Source organism: Ochotona curzoniae, unplaced genomic scaffold, assembly GCF_017591425.1.
Source record: "Ochotona curzoniae isolate NIBS_2020 unplaced genomic scaffold, NIBS_Ocur_1.0 contig_1, whole genome shotgun sequence".
Lineage (NCBI taxonomy): Eukaryota > Metazoa > Chordata > Mammalia > Lagomorpha > Ochotonidae > Ochotona > Ochotona curzoniae.
Genome location: NW_024464918.1, coordinates 19,040,852 through 19,067,603, shown reverse-complemented (window position 1 = coordinate 19,067,603; position 26,752 = coordinate 19,040,852). Strand labels below are relative to the sequence as shown.

Here is a 26,752-nt window from a genome sequence, read left to right as displayed (position 1 = left end):
CAAGGGGAATGGATTCTAGCCTCCCCAGAACATAGCTGCTAAAACACCAGAGTAGAGTGTTGTCCTTGTGTGAGATGGGATGCTAGAGCCTGAGTTAGTGCCAACACCAAGGACCCACTTCTTTCTGACCTTTGTCTACATCACAAGGTAGGTGTGTTTAAGTTGGAAGTTTCATAGGAGAACGGTTGAGCTTGAAGGACAGCAAGGCAAAAACAGGGCAGCACAGGGACTAAGGAGTGCGATGGAGTTGGAGTCTGTGTGTAGCAGACAGAGGTGTTTCATCCATAGATGAGTGGGCTGGCTCCATTCAGTAGCTGGTTAATGGCCTTATGTAGAGTATCACTGTTGTCACTAGGAAGGGTTTATTTCTGTTTTGCTGTTCTGTATGCTCTGACATCTCGACCCAGTGTTTCAATGGAAATTTTCCAGAGCAATGGAACTTCAAATTGCATGCACAGGGGAAGGAATAGAAATCCCAGCCTGGACATGAATGAATGAGAAACAAGACAGGAGCCACTACATCCAGTCTAGTCTGCCCAGTCTTTCCTCCAAAATCATCAGTGTCTCTGGTAGAGTTTGACAGGAAATGCCAACAGAGGGAAGTTGCAAGAGGAAAGGTGGGGGCTGGAGAAGAGCCAGAGAGGGAGCAGAAGCCTTAATAATCCTAAAAATTACTGGGCAAGAATTTTTTCCTTTGGAGCTTATCTTAGTGTTCCAAAGAATGATAAAGCACCTTCATTATTGCTGTAAATAGCCACATGGTTCCATCAGGACAGCCTGAGATGGCACCTGCGGAGGAGTAAGTCTATCTCCAGCCTGAGAAAGCCTTGGCAGACGGCAGGATGGTATCTGGGCAGAGGCAGCATTGCCTGTGGCCCTTCAAGATACTCGGCTCCTTGGGCGTGGGGAGATGTCTGCAGGATGCTCTTGTCCTCAGCAGAGTCAGAAAGCATCACCCGGTTTGATTTTCTTAGAGCTGGTATGAGGAGAGCCATCCTTTAAAGGATGCTGCAAAGTGCTGTGTGTTTCAAGGGATTCCACCCTGTTGATGGATGTTCTCTACATTGGGATTTCAAGGCACTGTGAAACCAAAACCTTGCCCTCTTAAATGATCTTCCCGATACTGACACGACCAGTCCTCTAGAGCAGGCCGGCTCAGCTCAGGCAAGGAATGTGTCATTCGTTCCTCCTTCTGTGGTCATTTGCTCTTGTTCTGGCTTCACACAAGTGCCAGAAAAATGAGATTTTTTTTAGATAGAAATTTCTGGAGTTGGTTTATGAGAGAAGTGGCTTAGTAGAGGAAAATAAGCAAAATTACATTTTAATAACATGCATCCTGCTTGCCAGTTTGGACAATGCTTGCCATGTATTGCCATGTATTTTAGGTTTATTTCCCTCTTTTTGGCAGACCTGAGCAATCAATCTCTCAGTGCACGTTGCCTAGCCTGCCCAGGAAATAACCCACAGAGAAGACCTGATCTTGTCTGCCTTCTCAAATTTGGGGTATGGGTGTGCAGAAAGTGCTAGTTGGATAAACAAAACACCATGGCTTCCAGAGGCGCTGGGCTGGGGGATGGGGAAATGAGTCATTGTTCCTGACTGGGCTTCCAGCCAGACTGGAAAGGAGCTGCAAATCTCAGATCTTGACCCCAGTCCTAAAGCTGACACAGACTGTACTACCAGCAAGCCTTCCACTTGCCAGCTGCTTCTACCAGGGAGGCGGTTATTACAGAGATAATGACAGCCCCTTCCATTCCAGGGTGTTGCAATTAACTGAGGAATCTAATTTCCACAGAAGACTATTATCAGTGATGGAACCAGGGTAGCCAGGGCTCTAACCTCCTCTGCTACCCAATATGGAGTATTCCAAAACACCATCTCTCTCTTTATGATGCTCATAAAGATGTGTACCTTGGAGGAAAGTAACTGAATTTCATATTTATTTTTCTCCCCTGTATGGGGAAAGAAAAAAAAAAAAGCACTAGCTCTTGGAACATATTGGTGAGCATCTGAGAGGGACTCATTTCTTACTTACCAACAATTTAGAAGAAATGATTTGATTGTGAAATATCAGCCCTCTTTTTTTTTTCTGGACTCAAACTAAAAATAGCTAAATCCAAGATGCTTTATATACACATACATACATCCTTTCTGTTCGCACCTGTCCCTGTTTATTCTCTACAGCCTTAGCTAAGAATGGACTCCTGGTGTGTGAAGGAATCAGAAGGCAGAAGAGCTGAGCCATCGATTTTCACTGATCTAGGAACAAACAGTTAGATGGAAGGTTATTGCCATTACTGTATGTCCACTTAACTGATACCTGCTCCATTTGCCTCTTGGAAATAGCTGCCATTCTGGCAGTGGGAAACATCACTAATTCCTCCATGCCATGGACCACTTCTCCCACCAGGCACAAACACTAGTCTGAACACAAAAGGCTAGAAAATGATGAAGCATTCATTACAGCTAACCTAGCTTTTCAGCCACCAGCCTAGTTTGAATCTGTAACCCCAAGGCACGATATGCCCTGTGTTCATACTGAAGAGGAAATTAAGAAAATTTTGCCCTATTTATTGGGGGTCATCTTAAAAAATATTCGACCTAAATCATCATCTTTCATTTCCTATCATAATAAAACTCATTAATTTACTTCTAGATCCTTACTACATTATACATGGTTGATAATGTCTTCTTGGACATCCTTCCTAATTCAAAATGATATTTTGAATTTCAATATTGATATCTTCTACCACTGATAAAATGGTGCTAAAGCAGAACTGAATTTGCATGTTGTCCAAACAAGAAAGCCAATAAGAATTGTATGAGTTCAAGTATTTGTGCAATTACAACCACACATCCACCTGGGGGTTGGGAAATCAAAGTGACATTGCATGTTTGGTTGTGTGGCCTGCCTATAGGATATACTCACAGCACAGTCAGAATTAGGAGGGAATTTGGATACCAGCTCACTCTCCCATTAGCTATCTAGAGAAGCTAAGGCTTACTCCTTCCCGCAAGGTCACTGAGCATATTAAAGGCAAGTATAAAGCTCAGGTCCTTTTCACTGCTGTCATGCCTTCATCCCACATGGACTCTGCACAAGTGACACTGATTATGTAAAAGCGAAATTTCAGTGACATTTCTCTGTGTGTCTCAAGATGATTCTGTTGTTTATTGTTTTCTGCCATCTAGCTCTGGCAGCCCCTAGGAAACTTACAGGCAGATGTGGTGGCATGAGGGCAGAAGTTTAAGGACTCAGTCAAGGTTGGATAGTGGCCCCATGATTTCTTGGTCTGAGGGATTCCTTTGCAATAAGAAGCCAGTCAGGAATTGCAGATTTTCATATTTGAGCAGAGGCAGAACATCTTAGAACAATTGGTATTTGCCTTTAGTCTCTGATCAATGCCTGGTGCCTTGTTGCCTAGTCTAGTAATGACTAAAGTATGGTGAAAATGAAATTTTTTAACCATAAGATAATATTCACTGAATAAAGTGCTAAGTAAAAAGGACTAATAATCTCCAAAGCCCACTGGAGAATGAGTTGTGTTTTCCTCCATTAAATAAAGTGAATATAGTGCTAATTAAAAGTGCTAACAGCAGTGCAAAGACCGTTATTCTAATATGAACTGGTAGTAGTTGTTCAAGTTCTTCTTTTTAACTTTCCCTCCTTGGGACACGTGTTTGTAACAGGGAAAAGCTTTTTAATGAGAGATCCGTACTCACTTGATGGCCATCCTTTACAATGTCTTAGAAAAAAAAATAATGCAGGTTCTCTTACAACATGAGATAAACAGTTTTTGGAACATTTTGGTCCATGCAGGCCGAGAGAAGGGAAGGCAAGGGCTGATTGAACTTGGACCTGTGTGTAAACAGCGTCATCACTGAAGCCTTAGAGACAAATCCTCTTTGGACGGCACAGTGAACTTTGTTCACCTGATCTCAAGGTCTCTGTCTTGGCCTGCTTCTTGGGTCCTGCACAGGCATTAGCTGTTGTGCCACATGGAATGGGAGAAGGTTCTTCAGGACAAAGTGCATTAGGCATTGAGAACCTGGGTTTCCAGGGTCTCATCTCTTCACATTGCTCCCCTCACCTTCCTGGTGCACTTGGGAGATGCTCTATAGAGACACAAGTGAGAGTCTAAGCCTCAGAATAAACTGCTTCTCACCATGCTACCTGTAACTGATCCAAAGCCAAGACACTAAAGTGCAAAGAAATGGAACCCCAGGGCTGCGGCCATGGGCCAAAGCTGGGAGTGAGCTCAGACAGCAGTGCGTCCCTCCGCAGCCCTCCCAGCTGTGGCTTTCCATGTCCTTTAGTGGGACTCCCTCTCCCCCTAAACCCACTTCATCTCCAAGACCCTTTTCTTTTTTACTGGAGTGCCCTAGCTATTCTAGGACCATGGCACTTCAGAGTCAGGAGGTTAAGGGAACCATTTGTCTAAATTTCCTAAACGTTAAAGCTAAACAAAGCACCTAAAAGAAAAAGAAGTCTTATAAAAATATAATGGGGTCATCCCCCAAACTTCTTACATTTTCTATGTATATGAAATGTCAAAATATCATGAATAGACTTTCTAAACAGCTTTATCTCTCCCTACTCACACATACTCAGTCTGCAGCAGCCCCAAAGCTTTACTCTGTAGACCACTGTAAAATAAGTGCATTTCTTCTCACTCACCCCACCTTCCCCAACATGTACCCACTTGCAGTTTCAAAGAAACTCTCAAAAAAATAGACATTTGCAAAAAGTATATCGGTTTACACTCAGTCTATGTGCATATTATTTCTTGAGATTATTACTTTTTTTTAGTAATCATAAAAAAGATTGCATATTGGCAATATTATGGGAAAAACCATGGTTGCCGTTTCTGGTTGTTGGTGGTGGGTGTGGAAGCACAGAAGCGAGAGGGCTCAGAGAGGGGCAGGTGTGATCGTGAGCCTGGAGACCTGAGGACTGAGTGGGGTCAACTTGGTCCTCAATCCTTAGGCCTTTCAAGTGCCCCATTTGTGCAGTCACTCTTCTGGCCACCTTCCCCAATGTCCTTCCCGTGCCCATGCCATACAGAGGCAGGATGGCTTTATGGCATGTGTCTGCCTGGGCCAGTCTGCAGAGAGGGGTTGGCATTTGGGGGGCTGTGGTGTGGGACACACACCTGACCAAGCTTATCTGTGACCGTTTCCACTCTGGGAAAGAAAATTGTCTATCACTTCTGTGTCATGAAAAATTTAAGCAGTTACTAGGCTGATAGGTTAAGAAATAGATCTCTTGTTCTTGTGGCTTTGCATTAATATTAAGCATGAATATATATCGTATATATTACATTGCTTTCCTTATGCTCTGGGGAGAAGACTGCACTCTCATTCCAAACGGGCAAAACTGCGCAGCCCAAGGCTTGAACGTTTTGAAAGCTGTTAGGCCCCCCTGAGAACCCACCCTCACCACCCCTTCTTCCCAGCTCTCAGTGCCTAGATTAGCAAAGTCCCACCCTCCCCTCCCTCCCGCCAGCCCACCCGAGGTTAAATAGATAGTGAGTGCCACATTCTGAAATTCATGCATTGCTGCATTTTGGCTATTGCACATGTAGCCGAGAGAGAAAGAGCTGTGCACCTGTGCCCCTTCCTGCTGCGCCTCTCCTCTCCTTTAGGCTCAGGTTTCTGTGCTATTTCCCCTTCCCCCCATCCCGGTCCCGACCCTCCCCAGCTCCTCGCAGACCCTTCACTGGTTGTGGACGTCCTCTCTGCGGACGATCTTGTAGATGATCCAGTAGAACATGTTGAAGATGAGGAAGGCCATGGGGAAGCCGATGCGGGATATTTTGTCGATCTTCTTGGCCCTCTGGATGAAGAGTTTGCGCATCTCCTCGGGGGACTTGGATGGCGCAGGAGGCGGGTTGGTGGTGGTGTTGTTGTTGGCACCTTTGACCGAGATGCCGTCCTTGGCTTGCAGACAGGCAGGGCCCATCCCGTAGGCAAAGTTGAAGCGACCCTCTCCAGCCTCATCCTCCTGGAACAGATTCAACATGGGGCTCTACTTAAAATAAGACAGGGGCTGGGCACCCTCCCTGCAAGGCACTCCCCGGGGGGCCCAGGCCGCGCCCGTCCCATTCTCCCTGCCTGGCAGACTGCTGTTTGACTGGGTGTGGGAGTTCTGCCTTTTAGAGGGGGCGCCCCTTGCCTGCTGGAACAGATGCAAACCAGGGGACAGGACTGTGGGTCTAGAGTCCGGAGACTTGCTGGCTGTGTTAGGCAAGTCACTCTCTTCTGTGGGCGTCTGGGCTGGTATTATTTTTTATTTTCAACATCATTTTGTCCTGTGAGTGGGGATTTATAGATCACCCCACTGCCTCAGAAGTTTGTTTGGACAGTCTGAGGTTGTAATCGCATGGCTGCTTGGTTCTCTGCTAGATTTTGATTAGGATCCAGACGACAATTTGGAGAGATCCCCTGCTTTGCCTCTGTTGCCTCCTGCCCCGCTTGCCCACCTCCCCTATGACCCAGGCAGGAACAGGAGCCGAAGCAGCAGCCCAGGCCTCCCCGCTGTGCTTCAAGCTGGGGGAGGCAGTTCCTCCTGCAGTTGTCACGACACAGAATGGTCCAGGAACTTTCACTCCTGGTGTCCAACTTACCTTCCAGGGTTCCCCCGTTCCCCGCCCCCAACTCGCCACCTTTGGCTCTGCACCTGTTCTGCTTCCTTGCACCCTTCTCTTTCTTGCATGCCCTCACATCCACACACTGTGTTCACTGTGTGAATCACAGCTGCCCTTGTCTTCCTGGTTCATCTGCTTCCAGGTCATGCTCTGAACCATGGACGCACAGTTGAGTGCTCTCATCATGCCCTGCTTTGGTGTCCTCCCTTGGGAGATGTAAGGTGGTCCTGAGCCAGATGTTGGATCAGGAGTCCTAACAGCTCATGCTACCCTCCTAGACTTTAGGATTCCTGTCTTCTGCTTGTTGCTGTAAGGATCTCAGGATAGGGCCCACCTAGACCTCTCCATCTTGGCTACTTGGCCACAGGATGGCCACCATGTGCACCTGTGACACCCTCCACTTGTCACCTAGTGCCTCCAGCATGTGTGCCCCACGGCCCCACTGTGCTAGCACAGATCTTACTGGGTGTCTTTTGCTTAGAACCTGTCAGTAGGCTGCCATTTACCCAGGGCTCATTAAGATCGTTAACCCTGGGCCTGGCGTGATGGCCTAGCAACTAAAGTCCTCGCCTTGAAGACGCCGGGATCCCATATGGGCACCAGTTCATGTCCTGTCACCCCTCTTCCCATCCAGCTCCCTGCTTGTGGCTTGGGAAAGCGGTCAAGGACGGCCCAAAGCCTTGAGATTCTTCACCCATATGGGAGACCTAGAAAAAGCTCCTGGCTCCTGGCTTTGGCTCAGCTCAGCTCCAGCCATTGTGGTTACTTAAGGAGTGAATCAGTGGACAGAAGATCTTCCTCTCTGTCTCTCCTCCTCTCTGTATATCTGACTTTCCAATAAAAATAAAATAAATCTTAAAAAAGACTCCTGCTTGGAAAAGGCCCTTATCATATTGTATTGTAATTCCTTGGTTAATGTGTTTTTCTATTAAGACTTTAAGCTTCAGGAAGCAAGATCTGTCCTGTTTGCTGCCTCCTTAACAGTGAACATGAATGTAGTTTCCTTTTTTTTTTTTTTTAAAGATTTTACTTATTTTTATTAGAAAGTCAGATATGCAAAGACGAGGAGAGACAGAAAGATCTTCTGTTCACTGATTCACTCCCCAAGTGCCTACAATGGCCAAAGTCAAGCCGATCCAAAGCCAGGAGCTTCTTCCATGTCTCCCATGTGGGTGCAGGGTCCCAAGGCTCTGGGCCGTCCTCAACTGCTTTCCCAGGCCACAAGCAGGGAGCTGGATGGGAAGCAGAGCCGCTGGGATTAGAACCGGTGCTCATATGGGATCCTGGTGCGTGCAAGGAGAGGATTTTAGCTGCTGGACCACCACGCTGGGCCCATGAATGTAGTTTGTGGTGCATACACTGAAAACTCGGTAAATATCAATTGCTTCAGTAAATATTTACTGTATGTCTTCACCAGCTTCTGCTCCCTCCCTGTCTTGGTTTGTTTAAATGGTGTTGTATTCCTGACATCAGGAAGAGTTGAGATGTATGCTATACGAGAAATGCTCAAGGCATCATCCTCATCTGTAGGTGTTGGAAGAAAGGAGATGTGCTGCACATACAGCGTGGCGAACGCATGCTCAAGAACTACGTGCCTACGAAGGGGGCAAGAGCAGTGTTTGTGCCAAAGCCAAGAAGGTGTGTAGGCGAGAGCACTTGGCCAAATGCCTGTACCTAGTATCTGCAAAGGAGTTTGAGTCTGATTCTGTTGCCTTTTAATATAAATATGCCTTTGTTAGGGGGTTGTGGTGCTTGTATATAGCATATATATACTTTTAAACTTGGTCCTAGTTATACAGGGGAAGCAGAAAATTAAGTGCATGTATCTTTGTCTCACTCATCTATTAAATAGGGGAGTGGAAATTGTAGAGGTGTGTCCTGCAGGCCCTCTCTGGCTAGAAGATGGTCGATTCTATGTTGTGCCTGGGGAAAAAGAAATTTCCTAGGATTGGCAGGAAAAAGACTCGCTATTCCTACTACCGCCAGCAGGTGGCGGAAACCACATGCCCAAGTGCATCTGGAGCAGCCTGGGGATGGTGTACAGGGGAACCTGGTAGCGTCTTGGGGAATCCTGGGAGGTTTCTAGAGTGCCTGCTAAGTCTGGGCCTCCCTGAGGTTTCCTTACAATCTGCCTAATGAAGCTGGACAGGGAACTCAAGGACTAGAAGCTTTCTGTTACAAACAGGGTCATATGGAAAGATGGTGAGAATTGAGAAGCCTGGCCAGGATTACAGACCTGTGATTCCGCTTCACTCCGCTCCAGTTCCCCTTTGCAAATGGCCTACCGACGAGGGGTGTCTGCAGCCCAGGGTTTTCCTGGTGTGTGTGTGTGTGTGTGTGTGTGTGTGTGTGTGTGTGTGCGCGCGTGCACCACAGCAGCAATGGCTGCCTCCCAAGGAAGCTCTGCTGCATGGATTCCAACTTGTGGACAGATGTCAGAGCCTTGGGTGAGGTCACGTTAACACACACACTCACACTAGGAGAAATGTGAGCGGTGAGGTGAGCTGAGCCTGAGCAGTATCTGGTTGGAAGACGCTGTGGTACCCCAGGGGAACAAGTTCTCCCTGGCTAAAGGCAGAGCTGGCACACCAAGAGCCATTTGGGAATCTGCAATCCATGTGGCCAACTGTGGTGACCAGAAGTTTGGTTTTTAACTGTTGCCACATTATGCCATGTTTTTAAAAACATGCCTGGCCACCTTAAAGATATTTGCATTCCAAATTTTGATCTTTAGGCTTCTAGTTTTTGATTCTGCCTTGGGAAAAACATTAGTTTTTGTTTGTTTGTTTTTAAACATGATTTATACTTAAAAGGTAGAGGGGGGAGAAGGAGCGAGAAAAAGAGATCTTCTGTCCACTGGTTTCTTTCCCTCAAATGACTGCAATGGTCAGGACGGGGCCAGGTCAAGGCGGAGTCAAACTCCGTCTGACTCTCTAAGAACGCATGCTGACAGTGTACAAGTCACATTGTGGGAGAAGCCGCAAGGCTCGAGTGCTTCTCCCCGTGTGCCGGCAGTCCCTGGGGCTCCTGGGGACCTGCTCTGCCCTGTAGGCACCGGGTGCACTGGAGGAGGGGACAGGATGATCTCCCATCTCATCCAGGAAGAAACAGAGGAGAATCTGATCCAGCCTGCTTAGTGGCCTTGTGCACACTTTACCTAGAGTGGCATGCGTTTGGGAAGGATGGTGACTGCTTCTGGAAGATCCGTAGGCCCCTCAGAGGACACATCTGCACAGAGCTGCCTGCGCATTCTAGTCTATGCAAATAGTGCCTCCTGGGAGTCGTGCAATGAACAGGAGAAAACCTGATACTAGCAGAGAATTCTGGATATGGTCTTCCCAAATGAGTGTTTCCAACAAATGACTTTAGCAGAGGGAGCTGAAAAATGCATAGTCTTTAGGGAAAAAAGGAGGAAACAAACAAACAAACAGAAAGTGGGGAGCCTAGCATGATAGCCTAGTGGCTAAAGTCCTTGCCTTGCATCTGCTGGGATCCCATGTGGGTTCTGGTTTTAATCCTGGCTGTTCTACTTCCCATCTAGCTCCCTGCTTGTGGCCTGGGAAAGCAGTGGATGACAGCCCAAAATCTTGGGACTCTGAACCCATGTGGCAGACCCAGAAGAAGCTCCTGGCTCCTGGTTTCAGATAGGCTTGGCTCTGGCCATTGTGGCTACTTACGGGGTGAACCAGCAGATGGACGATCTTTCTCCCTGTATCTCTTTCTCTCTGTGTATCTGATTTTCCAATAAAGAAGTAAATAACTATTTAAAAAACAAAGCAAAAACAAATCCCAGAGACAGCTAGGTCGATCTATTCTATTTTCTTACTTTTAGGAGGCAGAGGCTAAATATCTCATGGGCCTGGTAGAAGGACTAAAAATGAGGGCCTTTTCAGACATCCTACCATAGTTGCTGCATGCTAGAGGGTTTCTTCTGCAGATACAGCAGGGCACTGCCCCCTTGAGACATCTGCCATCTCCCCACCGCTCCCCGCGATAAAGCAGCAACGGCAGCTGAGTCAGATCTCTGGTGTCTAAGGAACATGGCGATAGAGATCTGTGGATATACAGTCATGTTAGCCCTTGGCACTTGTGCGGCAGGAATAAACCTTACAGCTACTTTGGTACCTCCTGATTTGTTCCTCACTGCATGATGTTCACTTGCTCCATTTTACAGAGGGAGAAGCTGAGCCGGGAAGGAAGTTTGTTTGAAGTCATGTGCCGATGGAAGCTAAGGATGCAGAGCTCTTTGTCACAGCATCCTATAGCTGTGCAGACATTATTTTAGGTCAATTTGGAGCTGGTAGGAACTCGTTGTATCAGAGGTCTGTGGTGTGACCTGACAGGTTCTGGGTTGTCCTCACATGCCACTAGAAAGAATTAAGGGAAGGCCTTCCCTGGCATACCACAGGCGTTTGGTGTCATCTGGAGAGATGGCATCCTCTCCTGTGATCCCCACTGGGCTGCCTGCCTCTCGACGGCCACAGTCCCAAGCCACGGTGTGACTGAGGGCCTCCTGCATGTGTGCTTCACGAACTAAGAAAACAGCTGGTGTGGTGGGTGCTGAGAGCGCAGGGCAGAGGTGACATGAAGATGAGGAAAGTCGGTCCTCTGATCCCCTGGGAGAGAGGTATGCTGGGGAAGTGGACCAGGACAGTGGACCACTTGGCTTCAACTGCCTACACACTTCCCAGGGGGCAGAGTTTTGGTTGGAACACAACTTCTCTTAACACATATTGATAACTCTTCACTCCTGGCTCTCCAGATGTTTCTGTATACATTGCCTTCTAAGGGAAGAGAACACGGGCTGCTGGGGGGAGGATGGAGGGTCTTGCTTGGTATCTCTCTTTTGAGGCGGGACACCAAGGCCTGGACACCTGACATTCACCTTAAGTATCCCACTCCTCGTGATGTAGTTCCTCCCTGAGTCCTGCAGTCCTGCAGCCTGGCAGTAACGATCAACATACATCTCCTAGCTTGCTGTTTTTTTAGGTTTGTAGTTATTACCTTGACCCATCAGCAAGTCCTGCGTTAGTTCTGCTGTTAGGTATAACCGGTAGTGTTGCTGTGACAGTTGGAGGATGTTACTGTTTGTTGGGTGGAAAGCAAAGACATCCAGGAATCTTCATGTCAGTTCCTCACCTGCCTTACCCACTGAGAAGGAGGTTGGGGGGAGCAAGCATCACAAAGACTCCCCAGATCTCATTCACTTGCCACCTGCCCTCCGCCCACAGACAGAGGCCTACCTTGTGATGCCGCCGCTTCCTGCGGAATCGGAGCAGCTCTTTGTGTTGCCGAGACACGAAGTTGACAGCGGCATATTCCAGCAGAGCCGAGAACACGAAGAGCAGGCACACTGCCATCCAAATGTCGATGGCTTTCACGTAGGACACCTGCAGGGGGCAGACGTAGGGAAGCAAGAGTAGAGGAGGGTAAAATGTAGTCGTCCCCTCCTGCCTTTCACTCACAGTTCACAAATATTACCCGGAAGATGACACAGATAAACAGCCCATAAGTTTCTGATGACACGCAGTTTGGTAGCGCAATGAAATCCTGTGCCGTCCTGCTTCCATCCTGCCTGGGATGTCAATCATCCTACTGCTGAGCGTGTCTGCACTGAATACACTACCCACCTGCTGTTAGTCCGTAGTCTTGATTATGAGGTTGATTGTGGTGTCATGATGCCTGTGTTATCAAACATCTGTGTTGTGTTATCATAACACAGGTGACTCCTGTTCTATCAACTCAGACTGATCGTGGGCAATTTGGATATGCCAAAGAGAAGCCACTTTGTTTAACTGAAAAAGCAAAGTTTCTAGGCTTGATAAGGAAAGGAGGGGGGAAAAATCAGATACTGAGGTTGGTACAGTTAACACCAAGCATAAGTCTCTGGAAGTTGTGAAATTATGGTATGTATGGGGGAAAATACAGCATAAGTAGTGTGCAGTGCTATGTATGGATTTTTGGTGTCCTCTGAAGGTCTTAGATGTGTTTCCCGGGGGTGAGCGATGGATGAAGCTTGGCTGGTGTATTGTTTTCTGCTCTTCAGTATCTCCCCCCACCTCTCTTTGCTTCTCTGCTAGGGTAGCAGGGAGGAGAGTGCAGAGAGCAGAGAAAGACTCAACAGTGTACTGAAAGAAACAGAATATAGGACCACTAAGGGTATTAAAGGCAGGACAGTGTATCGAGCATATCAACTGTTGTGACAGAAGCTGTGTCTAGGTGTGGTAGGAGTGCATTTAAAATGAATGGAGTTGGAGTGGGCATCTGGGTGCACTGAAGACATCCCCGGGGACACTCACATGCCACCTGCAGGGCCCGGGTTGCAGGCCCATGTCTGTTCCTGCTGCCTGCTAATGCACACTTTGGGAGCTGGCAGGCCGTGATGGCTCAAGTCACCCTCCTGGAAGACCCAGCTAGACTTCTGGGCTCCTGGCTTTGGCCTCTCCCAGTCCCAATTACTACAGCAATTTGGGGAGTGAGTCAGTGGGCAGGGACATCTGTTTTTCTGCTTCCCAAACATAAATATTTTTTAATTAAGAGAAAATGAATGGAAGATGTCAGTGAAAATACTACAGCACAAGAAGGACTGAAAATGCATCCGGCTAATCTTACGTCTATGATGCTGCCCTCCCATTTGGGTGCTGTTCATGTCTTGGCTGCTGCACTTCTGAACCAGCTTCTGTTTTTTTTTTTTTTCTTTAAGATTTATTTATTTTTATTGCAAAGTCAGATATACAGAGAGGAAGATCTTCTGTCCAATGATTCACACCCCAAGTGACCACAACGGTGGGTGCTGAGCCAATCTAAAGCCAGGAGTCAGGAACCTCCTCTGGATCTGCCATGTGGGTGCAGGGTCCCAAGGCTTTGGACCATCATCGACTACTTTCCCAGGCCACAAGCAGGGAGGTGGAAGGGAAGTGGAGTTGCCAGGATTAGAACCAGTGCCCATATGGGATCCCGGTGCATTCAAGGCAAGGACTTTAGCCACTAGGCTATGCTGCCGGGCCCTGAGCCAGCTTTTTGCTTATAGCCTGGATGGCCCAACTCCTCACGCTCCTGCATCTGTGTGGAATACCTGGAAGGGCTCCTGGCTTCAGGTCAGCTCAGCTCTGGTCACTGCGGTGATACGGGGAGGCTTCTCTCTCTATATATCTTCATCTCTGAAAATCTGCCTTTCAAGTAAGAATAAATCTATTTTTTTTAAAGAATTGCCAGAAAAAAAAATCCCTTCCAGAAAATCAATGAGAACAGTGTTAAAAATGGTCAGAGTCAATTTTTTCAGCAATCCGCTAATTACTGAAGGCTTATAGGAATCTCATGAGCATGTATTTAAAAATAGCAGCTGAGTCTCAGCAACAGCAAACTTTGTGGAATTGTTTAAATAATTTTACTGAAATGTACATATCACACGGTTTACACATTTAAAGTACACAGTTGAATGGCTTTTAGAATATTTGCAGATACATGCAACTTTCATCGGAGTACATTTTCAGACATTTTTATTACTTCTTAAAGAAAGTTGGTACCTTTTAGCTATCACGTCCCAAGCACCCTAAGGAACAACAGAGGATGTTATGTTTCTGTCATTTCTCTTGTCTTTAGCATTTTGCCCGAGTAGAACAATATGTGACCTTCTGTGATTGACTTTTTTCACTTAGTCTGTTCTCAAGGTTTACCTGTATCATAGCATGTATTTAGTATCTATTTTTTTCTTTCATTGTTATTATTATTTTTAGCAACAATGTGTGCTTATTTTAGCAAAATGGAAGTAGTTCTTTGGTTTTTATGGTAGAATAATATTTTGCTGTATGGATATATAACATTTGTTTATCCATTCATTAGTCCATGGCCATTTATGCTATTTCTGCTCTTTGACCATTTTGATAATGCTGCTATGAGCATCTATGTATGTATACATATTTTCACTTTCCTTGGGGTTTTGTGGTATTTTAACTAGCCTTATTCCTACCATAATGTTCCCAGCTCTATGGCAGCCATAAAGATTGGCTGTCTAGTGAAAGCCAATTGTCTGGCTGCCACCAGTAGGGGCAGGCAGAGTTGGAGCTTCTTCAAAGGACCAGACTCAGAAAACGGTCATCATTTGACTTATGTTGTGGTTCACTGAAAAACCTCCCGCACAAGGCTGTCTCTGTTTGACCCGATGTGGAGCTCATCCAGTGTGATCAGCCTGTGTTTGAAAATAACCATCAGCAATTGCTGCCTGCAGCAGTTGGGACACAGAGAGGACAGTGTGGACCAGGCAGTGAGATGCCCACAGAGAGCTCTGAGACACTCTGACATGTTCTTGGGAATTTTTGTCCAAGCTTAGGGAAAACCTGACAAGGCTCTATACTCTGAGCTTTGGCTAAACTTGAGACTTCAAGCAAACAAGATGTGAAGATTCAAGTCAAGTTGTAAACTTCTTGGCTGTATGTGGAGGGTGCATTTAAACACATTCATGCAAATTCCCTGAGCAAAGACTGGAGATTTGTAGGTTCTAGAGGTTTCCATAGATAGGAAATCTGTTATTGTTTTTTTCTGACAATAAAATTCACTGTGAGGAGGCTTTAGTGGTCCAACACATGAATACAAATAATCCTGAGGAGAGAGAATCTTATTTTCAAAGTTGCCTGATTGTGTTGTGTAAAATGTCCAGTTTTCATTGGCAAATTATAAAACATGGAAAGAAAGAAGAAAAATAGCACTCATGTATAGGGTGGGGGGAGTCAAAAGAAGCCAACTTTGATGAAGTCCAGATGCTACAACCAATAGACAAATACTTTAAATTTTACCTATGTTCAAAAAGAACCAAAGAAAACCATGTTTAAACAATGGAAGAAGAGTATGAGAACAGCAGCTCATCAGAATAGAGAACATTAATACAGAAATAGAAATCAGAGAAAAGAACTAAATAGAAATCTTAAAGTTCAGAATAAAAAATGAAAATTTCTCTAGAAGAGATCAACAGTATTTTCAAGTAAGCAAAGAAAATGATCTGGGAACTTGAGAAGAATGGGAACATTTAAGATTATATGGTTTTCAGACCAGGATGAAGAAAAAGAGGTTAGAAACCCTTGGGAAATCATCAAATGTACCAACGTATGCTTGAGTCCTGAAAAGAGTTGGAAAGCAGAGACCGAAAAAACAGGGCCTGGAAACCTCTCCTATTTCATGAGTGATTCTAATCAACATGTCTTCAGTGCTACCCAAGCAGGTGAAACTCAAAGGGGATCCACACTTAGCCACATCCAAATCAAATTGTTGGAAAGCAAGACCAAGAGAGTAGCTTAACCCCCCAAGCGAGCTGACTCCTTCTGTACCGGGCATCCTCGGTAAGATCAGCAGCTGAATTCCCATTTGAAACCCCGCAATCCACAAGGCAGTGGGGTGACACCTCCAGGTGCTGCCAGAGAAAGCTTGTTTGCTTTTGTCAAGAATTCATATCCAGGAAAATGATCCCAGGAGATTCCTAGATAACCAAAACCTGAGACATTCTTCCAACTTGTAGATTTGCCCTGTAAGAAATACTAACGGGAGCCTGTTAGGTTCACATGAGAGGAGGTTAGGCAGATAAATCAAGGCTGCCCAAAGAAATAAAAGCTATCAGTACAGCAGGTAACTACATAGGTGAAAATAGAAAATATAAGGCAAAAAAAAAATTTTACTATTTTTTTCTCTCCTATCTGACTTAAAGGACAGCTGCATTAAGCAGTAATTATAGAAGGGTGTTGGTGACTGCACATGAGCCATGAGTATTTGGATAACAGTTACAGTGCAGGGAATGGAACTGTGTTGGAACAGTGTTTTTTATGTACCATTTACTATGGACTGAACGTGTCCCTCCAAAATAAATATGCTAGAGCCCGACACTGTGATGTGTCTGTCTTTGGAGGTTGGGCCTGTGAGGCAGTGATAAAGGTCTAATTGAGCTCGCAGGGGCTAAAGCTTTCATCCGCAAGGAGGTAGGGAAGCAGCGGTACCACTTCCTCTGCCACAGGAAGTCATGTGGGAGGCAGCAATGAGCAAGCCAGGAAGAGAGCCCTTCCGAGCAGCTTGATCTGGCAGGCTCCAGAGCTGTGGGGACTACGTGCCTGCTGTTTCAACCACCAAGTCTGCGATATTGTTATTGCAGCCCAGGCAGAACAGACATTGTTGTAATTAAGTCAGTATTACTCCAAATTAGATTGTTCTAAAGGAGGGTGTTAAAATGTAATCCCAAGGGCAAGTGATTAAGAAAGCAACTAAAAATATATAGTGTAAGAAATGACTACGAAATTAAAGTAACACACAACAAAAATATATTTAACAAAAAGAAGGCAGCGGTGGAATAGGAGTGCAAAAAAGACAAGATGCATGGAAAAAAAAAATAGCAAAGTGTTAGATGTAGTTTACCAGATCACAGGGTTTTTTTATTTTTCCACATTAAGTAAACTAAATGGAAATAGATTAAAGAATTCAGCAAAAGATGTTGTCAGACTGCATTAAAGTATAAGATCAAGATATATGCTACCTATGATACACAAATTTTGGATTTAAAAGACACAGATGTGGTAAAAGCTGAAATGTGGAAAAATATACACTATGAAAACAGCAGCCAAAAAAAGATCTAACAATGGTTATACCAATACCAGAAAAAATAGTCCCTGAAAAAAATCATTAAGAGCAACGATGACAATCTCAACAATGTTGGAGAACAGTAAAAATCGATTTCTTATCAGAAATAAGTCACTTAGAATGGGCAAATGGATTCAATAGATATTTCTTTAAAAAACATACAGAAATAGCCAGTAAGCACATGAGAAGAGATTGATGTTATTATTCATTAGGAAAATGCAAATATAACCCTCAAGATACCTCTTCACATCCATTCAAATGGCAATAAAAAAGCATGTGTGAGGATGCAGAGAAATTGAAACCTTGATTGCATTAGAGAATGAAGTAGCCTAGGCACCTGGAAATAGTTACGCAATTCCTTAAACAAGTTAAACGTATACTTACATTCTGATCTCCAAATTCCAACCCAAACTGGAATATTCCTATGAGTTTTGAAACATGTTTCCATACCAAAGCTTGTGCATATATGTTCATGGCAACATTATTTATAATAAACAGTAGAAATAGGCCAGGTGTCCACCAACTGCTGAACAAAGTGATGTTGTGGTTAGCATATGTTGAAGTATGTAGGATGTGGTGCCTGATGTTAATAGTGGATTGGAGTATTGTGGTTAGCGTTGAGTGAAGAATGGCTCATCCCATAATTGTGAATGAAGTAAGATGCTGCACCTAGCATTGCGAGAGAATGATGAGAGCATCAGAAGTGAAAGGAACAGAATGTTAATCAGTGTGGTTGAATGCAGGACCATGTTGTACATGGAATTAATAGTAAATGAAACAGAACATTTCTGTGGGTTAAGCAGAAAGTGAGACCTAGTGTCAACAGTGAAAGGCTAGAGAGAAGAGTTTTCTGTGCTCGTGGCAGTGGGACTTACCTTGGGCAGGGATGCTCGGGAGCCAGAGCTCTGCGTGGTCATGGTGAGCACAGTGGTGATGCCCAAGCCCACCCGGGCAGGTGCAGCATCCATGTTGATCCAGAAGGAGATCCATGAGAGGATAACAATGAGCAGGCTGGGAATGTACATCTGGATCAAATAATAACCCATCTGCCGCTCCAGGTGGAACCGGGCCTCAATGCAGGTGAATTTACCTGTAAGAGATTGCAGTGTGAAAGCAATGGAGCTGGGTGGGTAAGCAGCAAGGACTTTGGGGTCATGATAATGTAGGCTGGAGTCTTGGTTCAGCTTTACACTAACTGCATCCTTGGGCTCTGTATCTCTGTGTCCTCATCAGTGATAAACTGCAGGTAATTCAGGTGTCTCTCTGGATCTATGGGTTCTGCATCATGGATTCAACCAACCACTAGTTAAAAGCATTAAAAAAAAAAGGAGGCCAGTGTTTGGCCTAGCTGCTGGGATACCGCATCCCTTATTAGTGTGTCTGATTTCAGTTTTAGCACTGGATTCTGATTCTAGCACCAGGACATGACTCACGCAGTTGGGTCCCTGCGACCCAGGTGTGTAACCTGGATTGTTTTTGGCTCCTAGCCTTGCTTCTGCCACCCTGGCCACTGCAGGCATTTGGGAAGTGAACCAGCAGAGGGAGCTGTTTCTGCATTGGTGTGTCCTTCTCCCTCTCCAGCAAATCAATATGTAAACACATTTTTTAACCACTACGCTCTCACACCAGGCCCCATGTAAATCCATTTTTACAAAGAAAACCCTTGGGGAGTGAATCATCCAATGGAAGATCTTCTTTTGTTTCTCCTCCTTTGTGTATATTTGACTTTATTAAATAAAAAATATATTTTTTTTTAAAAAAGAAAACGCTTATCTAAACTAAATATGTGCAGACTTTCTTTTCTTGTCATTATGCCCTAAGCCATGATTTACCTAGCATTTACGTTGTAGTAAGTAATGCGCAGATTACTTCACATATATAGGAGTGTGTATGTGTGGATCATATACAAATATTACCTTATATAAAAGGGTTTGAAAACCCTCATTTTGGTATTAACTGGATGTCTTGGAGCAAATACCCTTAATACACAAAATAAGATTATAATAGTAATAATGATAGCTATATTGACTGGTTATTAATGTCAAATGTCTTTTCATCACATTGGGGTTTCAGTTCCTATCCACCTAGGCACAGCAGACAGGGAGCTTTTGGGAGTGTCCTGGGTTGTAAGCTCCGTGCTGGTGGGGCTCTGTCAGTCTTTTATTGTTGTGTCCACAGGGCCTCGCACAGAGCTCAGCTCTCACTTAAGTATAAACAACTAAGAATAGAATGAGACAATGAATGGGACGATCTGTGTCTCCATAGGCTGCTTCCTTAGCCTGGCTGAATTGGATGTGGAGTGCAGATCTGTCTCTGAGATGTTGATTTCACTGTCTTTGGATTAGGATTGCTGGCCTACAATGCAGTGTTCCATGGCTGCATGGACAGAGAGAAAAGTATATCATGGATCATTAAAAAAGCAGGAGGTTCTGGCATTTGTGACAAACAGGGATGAACCTAGAGCATATTGTTTTTTCTAAGTGAAATAAGCCAAACCTAGAAGACAAATACTGCATAATCTCACTTCTCGGGGGGGAATCTAAGAGAGTTAATCCTGTAACATCAGGCCCGGCAGTGTGGCCTAGCAGCTAAAGTCCTCGCCTTGAACACGCCAGGATCCCTTATGGGCGCCGGTTCTAATCCCGGCAGCTCCACTTCCCGTCCAGCTCCCTGCTTGTGGCCTGGGAAAGCAGTCGAGGACGGCCCAAAGCTTTGGGACCCTGCACCCGTGTGGGAGACCTGGAAGAAGTTCCTGGATCCTGGCTTCAGATCGGCATAGCATTGGCTGTTGCTGCTCACTTGGGGAGTGAATCATCGGATGGAAGATCTTCCTCTATGTCTCTCCTCCTCTCTGTATATCTGACTTTCCAATAAATAAATAAATCTTAAAAAAAAAACAAAACCCTGTAACAACATCATCATCATCCTTATCAACAACAATAGCACAACTTGGTTTAGGGGCTGATGTTGAGGGATATGGGGAACGAGGGAAATGCTGGTCAAGGTGCGAATTTCAGTTGCAAGATGTGTAAGTCTTGGCGATCCAAGACACAGCTTGGTGATTGCTTAATCGTACTGGGCTGCTGCACTGTGTAACTGTGATTTGTTCAGACAGTAGATCCTAAGTGTCTCCAACACACACACACACACACACACACACACACACATACACACAGTGGTAAGTATGTGAAGTGATGGGTATGTTAATTGTTTGATTATGGTAATTATTTTTTATAGTATATACATACATCAAATGTTAGGTTGTACACCTTCAGTGTTTCTGTCAGTTACACTTTCACAAAGCTGGTAAAGCAAATGCTAAATAAATAGTAAAGATCTTTGGTATGTGAGGGTCTGATTAGATTTATGGGGGGGTCATGCCCTCCTGGCTGTGAATGGGTTACTGTCATGCCCAAGGCTGGAGAGAGGATCTTTGGTGGTTCTGAGACATCTCAGAGGTGGCTCAGGGGCACTTCCCGTTCACCAGGGTTTCTCCTTGCATCAGAGCTAGCATCTCTTCTGTACTCCACTGGGCTCAGATCAGACAGCCTTGAGCTGGCACACCAACTGACTCGCTTCTACAGTGCTCCCGGGAGCTGGCTCTCCGCCTGGGCTGGGGCATGCAGGGGCAGTCTTGGTGGATCCAACCTTTCAACAAAGGTTGCTGCTAGGCCTGGCTGACAGCTGAGCCTGACGGTTGTGGTTCTTCTGCCCTGCTGTAGCTGACTGTCCAGTTGACCCTGTCTGGCTGTTTTACGGTCTCCCTGTCACCTCTCAGCTCTCTCCCTCTGGCTCTGGTGTAATGTGAGCATTCTGCATTTGCTGTCCCAGTTCGAAGAGCAACTGGTGGGTATCGTCCCTCTATCAGCTTTTCCCCTTCTGCTTTAGGAATTCAGTCTGGTACCTGGAGTAGGCACACTATTCCCCAGCTCCTCTTGCCATCAGGCTTGGCCTCAACTCAACTCACTCACCCCAGGACCGACAGGAAGAAAACATCAGAGTCAATTTTTGACTTCAAACCTTAGCCACTAGGTGATGTGTACAGAGCTGTGTTCATCACGGAAACTTCATCAAAGCTGATGGATCCATGACTAAATGAGAGATCAAAATGGCCTCTACTCTGGTTGAAGGGGATGGGGGACGAGAAGGGTGTCTCCTTGTACCCACCTGTGTTGTAATGCTTGGTGCAGTATCTCAAGTCTTTCTCTTCCTTCAGGATAAACTGGGGTAGAGTTAGTCCATCTGCCACCTGTACAGCTCCCTGCTCCTGCCACTCAAAGATGAGATCATTCATGGTGTATCCAACTGGGAGGGGATCAAAGAAAGGAGCAGTCACCACCCAGAAGCACTTGTTTGAAGCATATCAAGGATAGTTAAAGACAGACAAGCATCAGCCACTTTATGGGAGACCGTGTTGCTTTTTTTCACTCCTGCCTTAGGTTGTCCTGTTGCTCCATTTCTCACCCCATGGTGAAATGCACTTGACAACTGCTCTCCTGGCATGCCTATCCTGCTTTCCAGTGTTGTCTTTGGCTCTCAGCACATTTCCTTGTGGAAAACACACTCCTGCCTGTGATCTTGGTCTATCCACTGGCGGGTGGGGCAAGGTGTGAATTAAGACCCAAGCCAGGCCACTCAGACTCTCGCCCCAGGGCTTTGACTCTAGAGTCAGGTAGTCAGTGTTCAAGAAAAGATTCCACTTATTGCAAACTAAATGCCCTGGTTACTGTACTTTCATGTCGATCACATTGGCAGTCATGTTTGCAATCCCAGAAATCAACAATCCCATTTGTTAGTGTCTTGGCCCTCTGTGGAGCCTTCCCCATCACCTCTTCCTTCCGCACTGGAAGGAAGCCTCCTCCTATCTGAAGCTGCAGCATTTTTGCTTCTAACAACAAACAACTCCTGGCCCTTTGTTGGAATTATTGGTGCAGGGCCCAGTGCGATAGCATAGTGGTTAAAGTCCTTGCCTTGCACACACCGGGATCCCATACGGGCGCCAACTCTAATCCTGGTGGCCCTGCTTCCCATCCAGCTCCCTGCTTGTGGCCTGGGAAAGCAGTGGATGATGGCCCAAAACTTTGGGACCCTGCACTCACATGGGAGACCCGGAAGAGCTCCTGGCTCCTGGCTTCGGATTGGCTCAGCTCCAGCCATTGCGGCCACTTGGGAAGTGAACCATTGAACAAAAGATCTTCCTCTCTGTCTCTCCTCCTCTCTGTATATCTGCCTTTCCGATAAAAATAAACAAATTTTAAAAAAGAATTATTGGTGCAGTCACTTGTCTCTCTTCCCTGCTCAGGGAGCTCTGTATGAGTTCAAGCTATTTCTCCATTCCTGGTGAGCACATTCATAAAGACCATGGAACAGTGCCTCTTTGGAGAATGCTACTGGCGGTAAAGGTTGGCCCTCGGTCAGGTAATGTAAGGGGAACTCCACTGCTAGTGCATTTTCTCAGTGCTAAGCCCTGCATCTCATATTTTGGATTGTTACAGTAATCTTCTGGGGCTCAGCAATCCAGAAATTTCTGCCAGTCCCGTGGGTAAGTAGGAGCTTGGTTCTCTCTCAAGGACTCATGCAAGGGACTCACAGCTTTCCAGTTGCATGATACATGTCTGGACATCCATGGGAAAATTCTTCAGGTCCATGGGGCAGGCCAATGTCAGGGTGATTCTGGGGAGAGAAAGGAGTTCAGTGATCTGGATCCATGAACAAGAAAGGCCGTACCTCTGTTGTAGTTACTCAGAAAATCAGTTCTCCAGGACCGAGAAGGGTCAAGTGTTTATTGAGCACACGTATGAATGTTTCTGAGTTGCCGATATGGAAGTGGAAGCTCAAAGGGGGTAAAGTTCACTTCTGCATTTTTTTCAGACTGCCTGGTTTTAAGTACGTGTCTTTAACAAGTTGTCTGAAGGCCAGGGCCTGGCTCTCTTTCTTACTCTGCTGCACAGCCCAGTTTTTTCAGTGAGCAGGATTTCAGGCCTCAGGCATCCCTCGGTGCACCTGTGGCAGGTGCTACACGTGAGTCTTGGCTGCCCGCCTTCACACAGAAGGCTCATCAAAAGTGATTTCAAAGAGGCCCCTTGCCTTCTGGGTATCCAGACACAGCTGAATCACATCTGTGGGCTCGTGCTGTTTTCAGTTGGAAGGTGCTGGGCTCCCTACAAGCCTGGATGCTTATTTATTTTCAGGTTGTTCAGCTCTTGCAGAGGCTGCGTTCCCTGGAACCGGGGGGAGTCCCTTTAACAGAAGCTGAGGCCTGCACTTCGAGTTGGGGTGTAAAGCATGAACTTGAAAGGCTCTACTGACATCAGAGCACCTGATACAGGAAATGAAGAAAAAAGGCTCCATGGACCCGGAACACCTTAGATCCTCATGACGACGCCCTTATTGGACAGGTGAGAAAACGACTACAGAGAGGGAGAGGTTACAACTTGTCAAAGATGACACAGCGAGCTGATTGATGGCTCAGCTGGCCTTTAAGGTCATGTTTCTTGTTCTGGGTCCTGCTGGGGTTGGCTCACATTTGCTGGGGGTGTTTCCAGCACTGCTATCCTGGAGTGTCATCCCAATACCTTGTTACCCAAGTGGCGGTGCTCTAGAGTAACCCAGTGGCTGGCAGCTGATGAGATGGAACACAGTCCTCTGTGAACTTCCTCCCCTGGACTCTCAACATAGACTCCCTTTAAGAATGGGGTGGAAGGAAGAGGGAAAAACTAAGGGAGCAGGAGAAGCCAAGGAGGGAGCAGTGAGTGGAAAGCGAATGCAGCTGGGTTTCTGGAGATAGAAGCTCCAAAGTGGGGCAGCTGTCAGCCTGGGTTAATTTGCTGAAGTTGAATGACCTTGGGAACATCACTTTGTGCTGAGTTGTCCCTCTGTCAGGCTGCACTGGGACTTGGCTTCCTGAGATTTAAAAACAGCCTGGCAGCAGCAATATTCAGGCTGGGTGGCCCTCCGTGCCCCCACAGCCAGCTGGACCTTACTGGCTCTTTCTTAAATCTCTTTGCATCTGCATATGGATTGGATGGGTCTGGAGTCTGTGGTACCTCCATGCCTGCCCCTCAGTGAGGAGGGGTTCTAAGTCTCATCCCCACTCAGTGACATGTGAGAATTCAGGTGTGTGAATTCAGTCACACCTGAGGGTTGGGAACTGTACAGGTTCCCTAAGAGGGGGCGCTGGTCATTTAAGGCTTATCCACCATTGGAAACAGAGTTATTGCTGCAAGAATTTGGAAGGGGAGTTCTTTAGGATCATTGCACTTTTAAGATCTTTGAAATTGACACATATTTATTCACCCATCAAGTGCCCATAGGATTCGTGCACTGTTTGGGCTCTAGAAGTCATCAGATTTATCCAAATCAGGATCAGTACCTAGGCTCTGCCATAACCTGTGGATCCTTTGACACATTACAAAAATCCTCAGATCTTCACTTGCCTAATCTCCCAAATGGGCTGAATAAAAGCTGTTCCATGTGAGTGGGGTGTGAGAGACTCTGAAAGCTTTGCTCTGGCCAGTGTCTGCAGAGTATCCTACAGCTGGGGAAGAGCTCTGCCCTCAGACTCAATGCCAGCAATGTGGACTAGAAAAAGGATGGTGCTTACACCTGTGAGTGGCATCATCTACTGTTCAGTGGGAGGTTTCTGTGGTTTCCCAGGCCTTTGCTGGTGCTACTGATCGCTACATGTGAGTTCTCTTTCTTGCCTTCTGTCTCAACAATGCTGGGTAACTCAGACACCAGCCCCTCTAGAAAGCCTGCCTTGGTCTCCTTGGTAATGATGAGCCACTTGCTGCAAGGACTCTAACTAGCTGAGTGAAGGTTCCAGGGCTGGATCAGCCTAGTCAGCCAAGATCTTGGCCCACCAGAGCCTGCTCACTTCTCTTCCCCCCCTCCCCCCGCCCCCTTAGTGTCTGCTCTCAGAAGGCAGTGGGGCAAGTCACCTTCTGAGAAGGAACTCACCGGATGCTGTAGAGGACATTCCCGTTGCGGGAGATCCGTAGCAGTTTGTTGTCTGTGGTAATCTCATGGAAGTGAGCCCCCTTCTCATTGGCAAAGAACAGGTCAGGCTTCCAGATGGAATCCAGCATGGATGGGTCCAGGTCCAGAGAATCATCCGGGTACTCATTGTAGGCCAGTCGAGGGTCATTCCACTGTTGCCGCAGGAAGATGTTGACTCGGTAGTCCTAAAGGCAGTAGACATGGAGGTCAGCTCCTGCAATGTCAACTCCTGAAGGCTTCATGTCCTTGGGCCAGTACCACCCCCTCCCCCAGGCCTCTTTTGGGGATGGCATTACACTGTGTTTTGTCTAGTGTGAGTGTGAGGTGTGAAGTCTGTCTGACTTCAGGCACTAGCCACAGGGAATCACAAATACGCCCGAAAATCCTCTAAATACCATGTGACATAGGCTCAACCCCAAACAGTTATTTCAAGATTATTTGAAAGAGGTTTGAAAGCTCAAAGATCTTATAATCCCGTGTTTTCATCATCTTGCTAATTTTTTTCTATATTTATTTCATCTATTTTAAGAAAAGAGAAACAATACAGAAAAAGTTGAAATTCTTTTACCATCAGACCCAATGGGACAATAATACTTATGTCGTCAATTTAGACAGATGGAAGGAATTAAAGGAAAGGGTAGAAGCTGATGTCTGAGCATTTAAATTATTCTGTCCAGAGGGAAAAACCCCAGGTTATTCCCAAGCAATAGCAGAAGGATGTATGGCAGGAGTCTTGGTGTTCTGCTGGTCCTAGGGTTCACATCACTCTGTTGGCATCAGCTTCCTGGACTGCTTTGTTTGGGAAGGCTTAATAGATGCCATGGGATCACATATCAGTTGCTTCTACACTCTGACCTCAGTCACTGTTTCTCTGATGGGACTTGCACTGTAGCTTGCTGCTGGGGGAAAAAGTTCATGAATCTGAAATGTTAGATGAAACAAATTGCAACAGGTTTTTTTAGTTGCAGGAATTCTCAGACCTTCATATTCCAGTGAATCCTACACATTCCCAGGAAGGGGACGATGGGTAACATTTCCCTGATTTATTCTGCCCAAGGCTCTTTGACTCTTGTGTCTTCTGCAGAGCACGGAATTGTCATCCTAGTTAAAACTCTGCTTCCACATTCTACCTGTTTTTGTTTTTTTCTTCCACTGAAAAGACTGACCCAGTATTGCTCTGCAAGTGCAGGGGCAAAGCTGATTTCTGGAACCCCAGAATCCTGCTTCCAGAGGAGGGTTTCTTCAAAGCCCCCTGCTGACCTCAGAGGACCGGGAAGGACCATTACAGTGTGAGAAGCACCTAGCATGTGCATAGGTCTCCATGGCTAAAAATGGGGGCAGTGCCTTTAAGAGATAATCCCACGGGGGCTGACATCATGGTGCTGCAAGTTAAGCTGCTGCTGGGATGCCAGCATCCTGTACTGGAGCATCCCTTCAACTTCTGGCTGTTGTTCTTCTGACCCAGTTCTCTGTTAAAGTGCCTGGGAAAGCAG

General features: G+C 46.1%; 1 protein-coding gene across 4 annotated transcripts in view; it reads right to left on the bottom strand.

Annotated features, from left to right (window-relative positions):
- Nucleotides 1-5,545: 5,545 nt before the first annotated feature.
- Nucleotides 5,546-26,752, bottom strand: part of GLRA1 (glycine receptor alpha 1) — a 79,896-nt gene continuing 58,689 nt past the window's right edge. The window contains exons 4-9 of one of the 4 annotated variants that reach the window (XM_040975836.1): nucleotides 25,221-25,444; nucleotides 22,852-22,934; nucleotides 21,429-21,566; nucleotides 18,137-18,351; nucleotides 11,891-12,037; nucleotides 5,546-6,028 (exon numbers count right to left, since the gene is read on the bottom strand). In XM_040975836.1, the coding sequence (XP_040831770.1) occupies nucleotides 5,717-6,028; nucleotides 11,891-12,037; nucleotides 18,137-18,351; nucleotides 21,429-21,566; nucleotides 22,852-22,934; nucleotides 25,221-25,444 (1,119 nt within the window). In that variant the 3' untranslated portion in view covers nucleotides 5,546-5,716. The remainder of the gene's footprint in view (nucleotides 6,029-11,890; nucleotides 12,038-18,136; nucleotides 18,352-21,428; nucleotides 21,567-22,851; nucleotides 22,935-25,220; nucleotides 25,445-26,752) is intronic. The other 3 variants (XM_040975846.1, XM_040975855.1, XM_040975864.1) reach the window with 3 other exon arrangements.